At 51.4% G+C, this 14,490-nt stretch overlaps 1 protein-coding gene across 1 annotated transcript; it reads right to left on the reverse strand.

Moving 5' to 3' along the window:
• Nucleotides 1–965: 965 nt before the first annotated feature.
• On the reverse strand, nt 966–13,828 carry Dele1 (DAP3 binding cell death enhancer 1). Its single transcript, XM_013112704.3, has 13 exons — nt 13,671–13,828; nt 12,888–13,002; nt 12,741–12,804; nt 12,215–12,362; nt 11,068–11,226; nt 10,740–10,828; nt 10,543–10,639; nt 7,395–7,537; nt 6,299–6,457; nt 6,121–6,213; nt 3,999–4,158; nt 3,046–3,273; nt 966–2,350 (listed from the first exon to the last, which is right to left on the reverse strand). Exons 1-12 carry the CDS (start codon nt 13,699–13,701, stop codon nt 3,047–3,049), a joined length of 1,485 nt encoding a protein of 494 aa, XP_012968158.1. The 5' UTR covers nt 13,702–13,828; the 3' UTR covers nt 966–2,350; nt 3,046.
• Between the last annotated feature and the right edge of the window lie 662 nt (nt 13,829–14,490).

The raw sequence follows: 14,490 nt of genomic DNA on the forward strand, positions 1-14,490 counted from the left end.
TCTCACTGTAGGTCTGAACTCCAGGCAATCCTCCTGCCTCAGTCTCCTGAGTGCTAAGATTACAGACATAAGCCACCATACTTGGCTATATTTTCTATTTCTTGAACATTTTCTAAAGTGTCAGAAGTAGCATATAATCATTCATCCATCCACAAAACAAGTATTTAAAGCACCTACTACATGTAGACTTGTTGCTGGGCAGAGTAGATGCATTGAATAAGCATCTATGAGTGCCCTGCACTATATTAGCAACAATGATCTGCTGATCAGAACGGTCGGGTTTCCACCATCACGGCTTCCTGGGAAGAGCATCAGTACAGCTTTACTCAAAGGTCTCATGGCTGAGGAACCGGTTCCAGGGTTAGGCCTGGCATCCTGCATGCCCCAGCACACAAGCCAGGCTGTGGGGTCACCTCCCTGCCTGTCCTCCTCTCTCAGCACTGATGAGTCATTAACAGAACTTTAACGGCAGAAACACAGGAGTTTGGAGTCTGCCCATAAAGCCTGTCCCCTGGGGGTATACTGAGACTGTGGTGACTGCATTGAGACCACAGTGCCTGAACAGCCACAGGCTTGATAACATCTCCTAAGACTTCCACCCTTCCCTCTCTCCAGGCAGAGGCTCCTCTTTCTGAGGAAGGAGAATTTAGAACGTGGGTACCCGACAGTTTTGTTGAACTCATCAGGGACCGAGTGGGAAGAACCTCATGGCTCTATCTCGGCAGGGCACCTGGACCCACGGTCCGACCTCCATGGCTGGGGAAGCAGGTGGGGCATCAGGCAAATGACTTAAGAGTTGCTTAGTGAGCCTCCTGCTGGTGGTGACGTTTCCCAGGGCTCTGCTGCCTCAACCAAGAGCCTCCCTCTCATTGCAGGGCTTCCTGGAGTTCGCCTGGCTGAACTTCACTGTGAATCTATAAAGGGGCATCTCGGGCAGCGCTTCCCAAACTCACTCAAACACAGAAACCTTTCGCATTTGTTTATTTCTGCATCGCGGTTAGTGTATGTACTGCAAGGCTTCAGACTCGGAACATGGAACCCTCACCTTGCTTGGGACTCTGCTGTAGGTACTAGAACATGTCTCAGGAGCATAGTCTGTGGAAGCTGTCATACAAGGTATCCAATAGGGCCTCCTGAGGATGGCATGTATGGCAAATCTGGGAAGGGAGCGGGGAGCAGGGGAGGCACTGGGGCTTCAGGGTAAGGAAGGCGCTAGAACTGCATAGCTGAGACCACAGATGTTAGCAGAGTAGGGTGGGCAGCAGAAGACAGAGTACGCACCTATCCCTCCCATCTTTGAACTGACCATGCTGGCTGGGTGAGGAAATCATCCTGGGGTGGGGTGGGGGAGGGCTGGTCCTCCCTTCCTCCCACCCCATACCCACAGCCACATGTCTGCTATTGAACTTGGGCTAATTTCCAGAAGCCAGGGAACAGCTATTCACAAATTCAGTAATTGGAGTCATTAGCGTTGACTCAGAAGTCATTTTTTTCCTAAGTCTCGCTCTTGGAGAGCTTTTCAGACCCTTTAAATTGGTTAATGGAGAGTTTAGAGATGAGGATGGAGTCTCAGCTTCCAGCTCCCCTGCCCATCTTCCTGGCTCTCCCCAGGGCAAGAGTGAGGAGATAACCCACCATCTGTTTTATTAAACACTCATACATTCCTACCTGACCTTTCCTCAAAAGGACTCATGGTCTCTACTCTCTGACTCCATACCGACACTCCACACCTGCAGCGTGATGACAATGTTTTCAAATGATGCTGCAGTGTGGACTGGCAGACCAGCAATCTTGGCTGGAGTTGTGATGTCAGCTTTGATCCTCATTCAGGTCTCTTTTTTGTTTCTGTTTTTTGAGACTGGGCTTCTTTATGTAGCCTTGGCTGTCCTGGAATTCACTTTGGAGACCAGGTTGGCCTTGAACTCACAGAGATCCCCCGTCACTGCCTCCTAAGTGCTGAGATTAAAGGCGTGCACACCACACATGGCAGCTGGTAACTCTTAAGGCCATAGAACTGAGGTTATCAATCACTCTCCCTTCGGGAACCTAAGCAAGGACTAAGGTACTTTCTACAGCAAAACGGCTACGCCTCAGTCCTTTAAGGCAGGAGGACACAAGCTACTGTCCTTGGTCTACGATTGAGAAAAGAGTGTTAGAAAATCAGGTCACTGCTTCTAGGTGACACAGCCAGGCCAGAACTGAGGCCATTACAGCGCTCCTCTCCTTTATGTGCCGGGGAGGTGCTGAAGGATTCCAGGAAGGTGAGCAGCTAACGGGCTCTTCTTTGGGAATCAAGTTGTGATATTTCTGAGAACTCTCTCTCAGGCTCCATAGTTAAGGTGGAGGAGATCTGAAAAATATTCAAACAGACACATGTAAGCATCAGGCAACCTCTCCCCCTCCACATCGAAGATGAAAAAGGTCACGAGTCCACTGCAGATGAACAAGGCAAGAGAGTTGGAGACACTCAGCTTCCCAGGCTTCAGGCACTCATGGGGACACCTCCACACTTTTGTCACCTTCTGGGTCTGTGCTCCATTTGACAGGATGTTTTGTTTTAAGTCGATTCCCTGCTTTCCTTTATATTTTAAGGTTAGTTTTGCACATAAGCGCGAAAGAATTACAGGTCAATTTGTTTATTATACTTGGCATTTATATTAAACACATTACTAAATAAAGTAAACCATCTTGATTTACATGCCAAGTAAAATCTTGTCAACTACCGGGGGCATGCACACATCAAGGCTTGCTGGAAACTGAGTGTGGGGAAACTGAGGCACAGGAACAAGGTTAGTTATTGCTCAAAAACAAAGGCAAAGGTGACAAATGGGGTTTTGGGGGGGGTCACTGAGTGAAATTTTTTTTGTGCTACTTGGGAGACTACCCAGTGGAAAAAAGGAAAAGTCACTGATTAGCCATGCACTTCAAGTAGGTGGGCATCTGAGCACGAGCTGAATTGCTACTCCAGGAAGGGACACTAACACTCAATTTTGCTACCCACCTCCAGCACACTCTCTGCCCAGCCAGGGTTGTATCTGATCTCACCTTAGCCGAAACCCAGTCTCACGAGACTCATCTCCAAGGATGGAATAGGCCTGCTGGGGGCTCCACGGCTAGCTCCAAGACGGCCCCTTCTGCAGAGGAGGCCAAGGTTCCCCGTGCTGGAGGCATGAGGGAGGCCCGAGGCACCTGTCAGCAGGCTGTTCAGGCTACAGAGGGAGGGACTGGAGAAAGACTTCAGTCCTGTCATGGTCAGGCCGCTGGGCCCTGGGGCTAAAAAAAAGGTGACAGCAACGCTTATTCAGACAGTTCTCCTGACAGGGTCTCTCTACATAGTCCTAGAACTCACTATGTATACTATACTGGTCTCAGACTCAGAGATGCACTTGCTTCTGCCTCAAGTGCTGGTATTAAAGGCGTGTAGCAGGGCAGGGATTTCATACAGTGCCTGGCTCCCCTGGCATTGCTAATGGGGCCTAGCCCCAGTGACTCTGAAGTGGGACTCTCCTAGCCCTAGAGAGGTACCTGTCAGCCTCAAGACATTGGTTCTCCCCAAAAAATCATGACAGCAACCATCATCTACTGGTTTACTGGATATTTACTGTGTGCTAGACTATGCTATGCCTTTTTTTTAAAGGCAGTGTCTTGCTATGTTACCCAAGGCAACCCGGTGTATGTCACAGCATCCCAAATGTTGCAACTCCTGGGGTGCACCACCATGACAGGCTGTGCTAAACCTGTTATTTTCCTCAAGTATAGTGCTTGCAACAAGCTAAGGACTTAAGTTCTACTGTTCCTCTGATTGTCAGAGAAGAGACCAAGGCTGAAGGGAATGGAGACCCAGTTCAGTGACAGAAGAGGTCAAAACACAAAATTATCTCACTCTGCAAGCTGGGCTTTACCACTGGGGCCAGGACTAACAAGGAGACCTGGGGCTACCACCCTTTGTTGTTAGAGGGCACTGAGTCTGGAAGGAACCAGGCCTTAGCTTGCATTACCTGCTGCTTCCACGTTAAAGAGGGTTCGAAGCCTCTCCCGGGCCAGTTCATTCCCGACAGCTGCTGACTGCTGGTAGCACTTGACAGCCTCGCCCAGATTTCTCTGAACACCAAGACCCCTCTCGTAGCAGATTCCCAGGTGGAATGTGCTCTGAGAGTCCTAAAGGAGAAGACAGACAAGCTGAGCCAGGAGTGAGGCGGAGTCAGGCAGGTCTGCCCCGCCTTCGCCCATGCAGCCTGCCACATTCCAAGCATTCCATGAAATGCTAGAGGCCCAGTGCTTGTCCAAGGAGTTAGGTCCCTTTGCCTAGGGAGATTCGACCCCACCAGTGTGAAGGCCTCTCTTGCTGGGACTGGCTGAAAACAAGACTGCAGAAGGGTTCGGCCCTGGATGGGAAGGACACTGGGAGGCAAGCTTTGGCCTCTGACAGAGCAGACCAGTGCACAGAGAGATTTCTCAAAGCCAGGGCCACTTGAGAGGACAGCGGAACAGAGGCACAGCACAGGCGCGTCTTCTCCAGGCGTGCCTGTGCCTGGCCCCTCACTGACGGGCACTCCTCCATGAGACAGAAGTAGGCCTCAGGAACCTGGCTTGCAGAGCTCGCCCTCCTGGCTTCCAACCTAGGTGCCTCAGTTTCCTCGCCTACGGGACAGGGTAACAGAAGCACTACCTACTTAGGCTGCTCCGTATGGAAAGTGCTCAGGTCAGCGGCGCTGGCATCATACCATCATACTCCCCTCCAGCTTCTCACACCGCCGCGCGCTCCTCCCTTACCAGAGAGCTCTTAGCATATTTACTCCCTAATCAAAAGAATTCTATGGAGTCCCAACCACGGTCCCAATGCTCCTTTGTGTCCCACAAATGTCTGCCACATATTCTGTTCCCACTTGAGTGACACGAAGGCCAAAGTCCATAATAAATACCGTAAATTTTGAGCTGCAGACCAGGGTGGAGCATAGCAACAGGCATACGTAAGACCCTACCCCTGCAACACCACTCAGTGTAAGCCCCCAGTGACTAACACAGCGCTCCACAGCAAGGGACGGGTATCCCCAGCAGGCCAGAAGACCCAGGGTGTACCCGGCATATGGACAGCCTACTCCTCCTGAGGAGGAAGAGTTACTGGCTGCTGCTAGCTGTCCTCTTCTGTCAGGAACACAGGTACTATGGGCTGCACAGAGTGGCTGAGGTTAAGAAATCCGATGCAATAATGCTATCAGTATGCTGGTCAGAGAACAAAGAGAAGCAATAGTATCCTACGCAAGGGAAATGACACCGTGCATACTGCCTGAAGAACTCCTGACCCTTCCAGCTACAACAGCAATCCATGAACCACGGATCACCTTAGCATTTCAAAGTGAGGTTATCTACACACAAAACAACTATTTCCACTTAGTGCTCCTGAGATCCAAGTAATCATTCCTGTGGCATTCCTCATCAACATCCCACAGAACCAATTCCCTGTGGCACAAACGGGGCTGGCTATGCCACTTGAATGCCAACACCCAGGTCAGACAATCAAGTGTCCCTCTCTCATATGAGTCTGACTTCCCCAGGCCACCACAATGACTAGTCATGGGTACAACTTACAGAGGCCTGACACACCTGTCACCTTGGTCTGATACGCCCAATAGCCCTGTGAAGTAGCAGACAGTCAAAGTGGGCATTATTATGCTTGTTTTAAAGGCGATGAAACAGGTCCAAATTAAGAAGTGATGGCCAGCCAGGCAGTGATGGTGACCACCTTTAATCGCAGCACTTGGGAGGCAGAGGTAGGTGAATCTCAGTGAGCTAGAGGCCAACCTGGTCTACTGTGTAGCAAGCAACAGGCTGGGTGGCTGGGTGGCTGGGTGCCTGGGCGGCTGGGCGAGAGGAGTCCTGCTGTGCCACACTTCACAATGTCTGAGTCTAAGTAGTTCTATCTTAGTACCGCCTCCCTTAGGCTCAGCACCCCAGTGGCCCTGTCAAAGATCACACAGTGGGTCAGTGGAAGCCGTGGCTTGGCTAGTTCAAGGCTCCCGGAAAACGTACCATGAGCCCATAGCTCAGAAACAGTTCCCAAATCCCTTTTCTTATCAGACTTGATCTCCAATATGCACGGGCCAGAGATGGCATACATACCCCATTCTTGGCTGCTAGCCAAAGGTATTTCACGGCTCTCTGCTCATCCAGGTGTGGCTCCTTGGTAAAAAGCACCCCAAGGAAAGCTTGGGCCTATCAGGGAGAAAGGAAAAGGGCATCTTAGTCATTTTCAGGCTCTGCATACCTCACTTAGAATAGACCCCACTGGTGGACTCACCTCTCTCAAGCCGGAGTCTGCAGCCTGCGTCAGCATAGACACTGCCCCCTGCCACTCAGGGCCTGACAAAGAGTCTGAACTTTGCAACAGGCACCGGGCATAGCGGTACTGAGCCAGGCTGTGGCCTTGGATGGCTGCCAGATTGTAAAAGAGGATAGCCTGGGACAACAGAAGAAATGATCAGTCTGCAGGTAATCTGCCTAAATCATTCAAATACATACATTTAGATTAGTCAGGTAGATGCTGTCAAATCAAAATCTAAAAACCAGAAACCCAAAATTCAAATGTAAAACCCCAACATACCCTGCCTCCTAAAGAGCATTAGGGTTTTTTGTATCTTTGATCTATTATATTTCTGAGAGTGAGTCCTTATGTAGAGTTCCTGCATCCTATTATTACCTACATATCTCAGACTGACCTCAAATGTATAGAAACCCTTCTCCTTAGCCTCTAGAGTAATGGAATTACAGATGTATGTTACCATGCTCAATTAAGATCATTCTTGGGGGCTGGAGAGATGGCTCAGAGGTTAAGAGCACTGTCTGCTTTTCCAGAGGACCTGAGTTCAATTCCTAGCAACCACATGGTGGCTCACAACCATCTGTAATGAGATCTGGTGCCCTCTTCTGGCCTGGGCAGAACACTGTATACATAATAAATAAATAATTAAAAAGAAAAAAAAGATCATTCTTAAGTTTTCCCCCCATGGATCTGTTACACACACCATGTATACATTTACACATGTATGTTTGTGTACATGTGCATACATTGTATTTATTTTATTTTTGTTTTGTGTGCACAGATGTTTTGTCTGCATGTGTGTCTGTGCGTCACATGTGTGCAGCGCCTGTGGAGGCCAAAGAGGGTGTCAGATGCCCTGGAATTAGAGTTACAGGTAGTTGTGAGCCACCATGTGGGTGCTGGGAACGGAACCCAGGCCTTCTGAAAGAGCAGCCAGTGCTCTTGCCCGCTGGGCCACCTCTCCAGCCTATACATTACATTTACGTATGAACAGACTCATACGGAGAAAGATAGAACAGTGCACCATGAATGCCTTTGCTGGAGGAGCTCACTGGGTCTGGGGATGGGACAGTACCTTGCTGAGGTCCCTAGGGGTGCCTCTGCCATACTCCAGACACAAGCCCACATTGTACTGCGCTTTGCTGTAGCCCCGGTCTGCGGCTTTCTGGAAGTAAGAGAAGGCTGCTGTGTTGTCCCCTGTCTTCATGTTCTCTGTCCCTGTAGAAAGCATGGAGCATAAACACATTCACCCCTGTCCTTCCGCATCCTCCACCAGACCCTCAGGTGCTCATCTCCTCCCAGAGCCCCTCTTTTCTTCTTCTTTGGATGCATGAACACGGATAAATGTGCAGCATTTACTTTTCCAGTTGGCTCACTGGTGCCAGGGACACGGGGCTGGGGGGCTTGGTGCCAGAGATGAGGTGGCTGGTCAATAGTTCTGGCTGCCCTTTGGAACAACCCCTCCCCTGGGCTGTCAATCATAGGTCTGTGCTCTTCCCCACCAATGAGACTTTGTCAGAAGTGTGGCTCTTAATCTGGTTAACAACAGTATTCAGACAGCAGCAACCTTGAGACACTATCAGTGCTGGCCCTGGGTCTCTGGAGCTTCCTTGAGTGCCATTCCCCATGAGGCTCAGCAGCTCAAGTGATCCCAGAGACTCCTGGGTTTATGTCAGCTTAGAGAGGAGTCCTATTGCGCACCTGCGCCACACAGGTGGTCTTGCTTAGTTTTTTTTCTAAAGATTTATTTATTTATTATGTATACAGTATTCTGCATGACAGAAGAGGGTGCCAGATCTCACTATAGATGGTTGTGAGCCACCATGTGGGTGCTGGGAATTGAACTCAGAACCTCTGGAAGAGCAGTCAGTGCTCTTAACCTCTGAGCCATCTCTCCAACCTGCTTAGCTAGTCTTTGGGGCAAGGAAGAGCCTTACAGAAGTCTGGCTGACATCAACCGAAGCCAGGCCCTTTGCTTTCTCAGGCGTTGAGGAGATAGGAAATGTAAGGCAGGATGCCGGTTTCCATCTTTCCTCAAACTGGCTCCTGCCCGAGACCCGTGCTCTGCCTCTATCTCCAGGCCTCCCATTGTTTCAACTCTAGAACCTTCAGACCACACTTGGGGTTTAAACTCTTTTTAGGACTTTCCTAATATACCAAACCTTTGTCTATGGACACAGCTGGTACAAAAGAATAAGCCCCGTCTCCTCAATTATACTGTAAAATCCTCGAGGCAGGCAGAACAAGAAGGGAGAAGTAATTTTGCATGGGATGAAAATTCTACATAAATGCAAAATATGATTATAGCTTTTGCTGCCTTTGTGCTGTGCCACAGGGCTCAGCTCTGGCTGAATAAATGAATGTATGAGTGGGGGATGGGCCAGAGGAGTCTGAGAAGAGCCTGCCCTCAAAAAAAATCACAAAAGAGTCAACCAGGGGAAAAGCCACACTCCATTCAGCAAGCAGAGTTAAAACTCACTTCCCTTCCTCCTGAGAATCCCCCATCCAGGGCTCACAGAGTCCTCGAGGAGGAGGCTCGAGGGGCAGAAGACCCCACCTGAACCTTCTACTCCTCTGGTCACTGCAGCCCCCAGCCATGGCTAAGCCCTTATCACACCCTGCCGAGTTCTCAGCCAAGTCTTCCTGCCTGGTCTCACGGTTCCCTTCTGGCCCCTTCAATCCATGGTGATCTGGAAATAGCCACACAGATCTTTGGATGAGTAAGTCAGACCTCATGACCATCCCTCTTCCTGCTCCAGTGGTTTCCTGTGTCACGTAGGAAATCCCTGCTCTCTTCCTGGTTTCAGGACCCTACCTGGGCTGGCTCCGGGCTACTTCTCTGTCCTTTCTGTGATGGCTAGGTCCAGCCAGGCACCTCTTTTGTCCCTTAACAGAGAACTCAATGCTGTCACAGCACCTTTGCTCGCTTCTCCCTCTGATGGACAGCTTTCCCCAGATGGGAACAAAAGCAGCTTGCCTCTGTCAGCCAGGGTTAGCTAAGGGTCCCTTCTAGCATATAACTATGTGAAAAGTTGCTCTTTGCCCGGGTTAGAGAAGCAACCCCTTGCTCCATTTCTTTGTAATATCATCTCAGATTCTTTTTCGTTTGCTTGGTTTTTGTTTTTCATGACAGGGTTTCTCTGTATAGCTTGGCTGTCCTGGAACTCGCTCTGTAGACCAGGCTGGCTCTAAACTCATATAGAGATCTGCCTGCACTGTACCTGGCCAGTCACATGTAAACACATGTGAACACCGTGAGAGTAAAGAATCACCACATCTCCAGGACCTAGAGTAGGGATAGCAAAGGTGAACCTGCTCCGAATGAACCCTAGCCGCTCACCCAGCCAACTACTAGGTCCAACAGGTGCTGCCGGGAATACTGGGCTCTACCTTAGATGGCTTGAGACACGCAGAACCAGGACAAATGGCCAAGTCCTGTGGAGTCTCCAGGTCTGATGAGGGTTCGCTCCCACTATGCACTTGGGGCCCCGCTGCAAATGGCAGGAGCCTGCTCTTTTTTCATCCAGGCAGAGAATGCTGGGTGTCCCCTTTCTACTGTTTACACGGACAGAGTTTAAGAAAGCACATGGCCATTCAGCCAAAGACTACATTTCTCGCCTCCTCTAGAACAGATGGCCATAAGCCTACTTCTATAAAGGGCAACTTCAAGGTCATGCCCTTAAAGGAAAGGAGTGGTCCTCCAGCTTACTGTGTCTCTCCTCCCAGCTGCCAAGAATATACACAGGAGAGCAGGAGCTGGAATGACTAATACTGAACTCAAGATGAGAGCTCAGCACTTGCTGAATAAATGAATACATGAATTGGGGGGCAGGGAGATGGGCAAGCTCCCCTAGCAGAAAACTAGAGAGCTAGTTTTAAGATTGGCTGAACATGTAAGAGTAAGGATGGGTCCTTGACCCCACTGAACCACCATGCCACATCTGGTCTACCTGATAGAAGATACACCTCTTGTTTAAACCTCTCTCTCTTTCTCTTTTTCCGAGACAGGGTTTCTCTGTGTAACAGTCCTGGCTGTCCTAGAACTCAATTTGTAGACCAGGCTGACCTCGAACGCACTGAGATCCTCCTGCCTCTGCCTCCCGAGTGCTGGGACTAAAAGTGTGCGCCACACAGCCAAACGGCTCTCTACCCTGACCGTATTCCCCCCGCCCCATGCCCTTCCCATCCCTCATCCTCCTGCCTTGAGGAGGGGAAGCAGGTACCTAGGAAGTTGAAAGCGATGGCAACACTGAGCTCAAAGAGTTGCTGGACGGAAGTCACAGCCTCCTCCAGGGGAAGAGCCTGGGGCTTGTCTTGCTCCTGGGGAGGAAACAGAAGGCAGAATCAAGGTACGTTCACCTGGAGCTCCACCAGCCCCAAGAGTGGAGCAGGCATTCAGGGCACCAAACCTGGGCCATACATTTTCTTCTCCAAGGAGGCAGGTCTCGGTTGCCTTTGCCTGGGATGTGAAGTCCCCGCTGCTACGCAGGAATTCAAAGTCACCGGGCTCTGTAAAGGAGAGGCGACATCCAGGAGGTCAGGGAGAGGAGAGGGACGTGACTTCTCTCCTTTCTCTCCCAGTCTGCCCTGTCTAGTACCTCTCAGTCACCCCAGAAAGCAAGAGGCCTTGCTGGGGTGACAGCTACTTACCTGGGCACACAGAGCAAAAATCTACCAGCCCCTCCCTCTCCTGTGGTGTTAGGTCCATCCACCCCGCTCCATCCCACAGGCATTAGGTGAGGCTGTACCTTCTTTAGGTAGCTTCAGAGGGTCAGCTCTCAGGGAGTTGTCTGAAGGGCAGCTCTGTGGCTGAGCTGAGGGTTCTTCTTGGCGCAGCCTTGGTTCCCCGAGGCCAGTGTACGTGGGGGCGGGGCAGTCAGGCCTGGGAAGAACGTGCCTCCGGAGTGCTGGAGAGAGCCCCCGAGAAGGTCAGGTGAGAAAAAGCTGAGGTTTGGGAGGCCAGAGGAAGAACTGTGAAACTCCTGACACCCCTCTGCTGGTCTCCCTCTACAGCAGCCGCAGTTCTCAACCTGTGGGTCTCCACCCGTGGGTGGCTTAAGATGCAGTAATCACATTATGATTCAAAACAGTAGCAAAATTACAGTTATGAAGTAGCAGCAAAAATAATTTTACAGTTGGGGTTCTCCACAACATAAGGAACTGCATTAAGGAGTTGTAGCATTAGAAAGGTTGAGAACCACTGCTCTCCAGGGATCCACACTCATGCTGACCTCCCATCCTGAGCACAAATCACCTGAATTCTCCCAGTGGCAGGGAGTACCTACCTCATTCACTATCGTAGCCTAGCACCCAGCTTCATGCTTAATGCTAACACAAAAACTAATACTCCAACCAATAATGACCAAGTACACACGACATGCTAAGTCTTTGACACATATCAACTCATTTGTTCTTCCCAGGGAAGTCCATTTATTACTACCCTATTTTATGGATAAAGAAACTGAGGCATGACTAAAACTGATTTCTTCAGGGACACAAGAGTGGCTAGTAAGCAGTATTTGGGGGTTAGAATTCTTAAAAGCTGACTGCAGAGTGTCAGTCATGTGGCTGTAAGCTTTTTGCACACAACCCAAAATATACACTCAGTACTTTCGGTTACTGATGACTGCAGGACGGAACCTGACTGGTTGAGGATTGGGCAGGAAGCCACACCCAGGGTCTAAAGTAGCTTAGGTGTGGGGCTTCCTCTCTGGGAGGTGGCAGAAGGACACTGAGGAGCAGGCACGGCCCACGCCCAGTGTGGATAGCGCTTCCCCACACTCCTCTTCCTCTTCAGAGAGGAGAGGCAAGGAGCTGCTGATGGCTCTTTCCTGAGGTGTGGCCCAGAGAAACTCCCAGCCCGACCCAGTTGCCCCTTGGGGATCGAGAACTCACAGGAGTGTGGGTGCCGCCAGGGAGAGGAGAGGAAGCGGCCCAGGGGACTCTGCCAAGAGCAGCGTTCAGCCGGCTGAGGTCCCGCTACCAGGGGAGCATGGAAGTGGATCTGCCTCGCCAGGTGTAGGGCCAGCACGGCCAGGGTGCCCTGGGAAAGAAAGCAGCATGTCGGGAACACAGCCCCTGCCTGTCAATCACCATGGGCCGGAGCCTCTCCTGGCCACCATGTACTTTCATGGCACTTGGGCCTGGTGTTCTGTAGTCCTCTTCAATCAATCACTTACGGTCTGTCACTCCTTTTTAGTTTGTAAGCATGGCAGACGCAGGGCCCACGGCCCATGCACATTTTGGTATCCCTGGAGCCCAGGGCAGTGTTAAGTGAGAGTAGGGGCCTAAAAAATGCATGCTGAGTGCACGCGCCAGCAAGTGACCGAAAATAAAAGGGTCTAAGCAGGCAAAACGACGCTGTGGTAAGACGGAGCTTAGCTTAAAACACGGGGACAAGTCAGAGCTGGGGAGACCTTACCCATGAGATGGCATCCTGCAGAGTGTTTGGGTCTCTGTTCCTCCTTGGACCATAAGAGGCTGACCTAAATGGTACAATGAGAGGCTATTAAGTTCTGCACAGAATGGGAGCAGGAGGCCACATGTGACAAGAGTGTCCGTCTCTCACCTGTCAAGGCTGGGTCTAGAAAGCAGCGGGGTAGCGAAGACTGTCTGAGGCCCATCTGAACTGGTGGGCCTGGGTGTTATCTCCCGGAAGCCAGGTCCCAGCAGGCGGGGAAGAGCTGTGGGAGCAACAAGGATTAGGCACACCAAGAGCGATGGGTTGAAATAAAGATGGCCTCAACAATCCTCCTTCCAGCCAGCGAGGGAGCCTTACCCCAGAAACCCTGGGATCACTGACATCTACCTGTGCAGGTTGTGGTTTTTTTTTCCTGATGCTGGGGATGGAACTCAGGACCTCCAGCATTCTAGGCAAGCCCTCTACCACTGAGCCTACGCCCCTAATCCTTGCAGAGGTTCTTAAATCAGGGTACAGACAGAAATCTTGGGCCTAGTAGGGACCCCAAGGTACCACGACCCCAGAACTAATGAGGTAAGACCCCCTCAGAATAAGAGCACGATGACTTTGAAGAAACTCATCGGAGACTTTGTTCTAGAATCATAAACCTATAAACACGCATTCTCACTATACTGAGCACGTGTCTCCAAATTCCTCCTCTTTCCATTGGCTTTCCTTTATAGGCTCCGCCCCCACCCATCTCCTTGGATGTAAGCCCCGCCTTCTCCCCCCACTGTGCCCTACCACGTCGCAAGTCCCAAGGGCTCCAGGCTCCGCCTTCCCTGCATCTGGCCCCTCCTACTGCCGCTGCGGCCGTCGGCCCGCGGGGCGCAGCTCGTTGCAGTTCTGAGGCCGTGGCTTGTGGGAACTCGCCTTGCAGGTGACCCTTACCTCGCCCCAGGAGCCCCGCCAGGCGCCACATGTCGTGGCCAGCACCACAGAGAGATCGCAGCCGAAAGATCAAGGCCGAAGGGCCCGACAAGAAGCAGCGCGGCCGCCGAGCAGGTCCCAGCGGCCGCCTCTCCGGCCAGCCAATCAGCAAGGAGCCCTGCCGGAAGGATGGTGCTCTAGGGAGGAAGTGGTGGATGGGGCGGGCTTGGCGCCGGCGAGGTGAGAGCAGCCGGGACGTCAGGCGGTGCCAGGGCCCAGGAGGTGCGCGCGTCCGTGTGGCGGCTGCTTGGCGGGCTGAAGTACCCAGGGCAAGGTCCGCGCCCAGGGTCTGGCCCGGCTTTGTCTCCTTACGTTGGGGCTGGGCACCTTCTGAGGCAGGACTGAAAGGCGAACGAAATCCCAGCACAGCCCGGTTAACAGTTGTCAGAGGCGTTTTTTCTCCCTTCTCAGTCATCTGAGCAGAAACCCCGTTTACAGGTAGAGGGCAAGTACCAAGCCCGTTGTGCTCCCTTAGTGGCATCTGAGTTTGCTTTATCAGATTAGAATTCCATCCAAGGGGCCAGCCTATAAACTCGCTTAACAAAAGGGAAGTGAGGTGGCTTTTAGCAACCTTTTGAGATGTAAGTAGCCACCAAGCATACACATGACCAATAGGAAGAGTTGCCACTCCCGTTGAGGAGGTCGTACTCGCCCTACTTGGCTTCCCGGTGCGCCTTCTGAGCCTCACGTTTATGCCCAAGTTAAAGTTATCTTTAGTACAGTCCCCAGCTCTCCCTCGTCATAGTGGCTAGGCCTGAAATTCTCTCCATCCTCTACGCCA

Source organism: Mesocricetus auratus, unplaced genomic scaffold (genome assembly GCF_017639785.1).
Source record: "Mesocricetus auratus isolate SY011 unplaced genomic scaffold, BCM_Maur_2.0 Super-Scaffold_6730, whole genome shotgun sequence".
Taxonomy (NCBI): domain Eukaryota; kingdom Metazoa; phylum Chordata; class Mammalia; order Rodentia; family Cricetidae; genus Mesocricetus; species Mesocricetus auratus.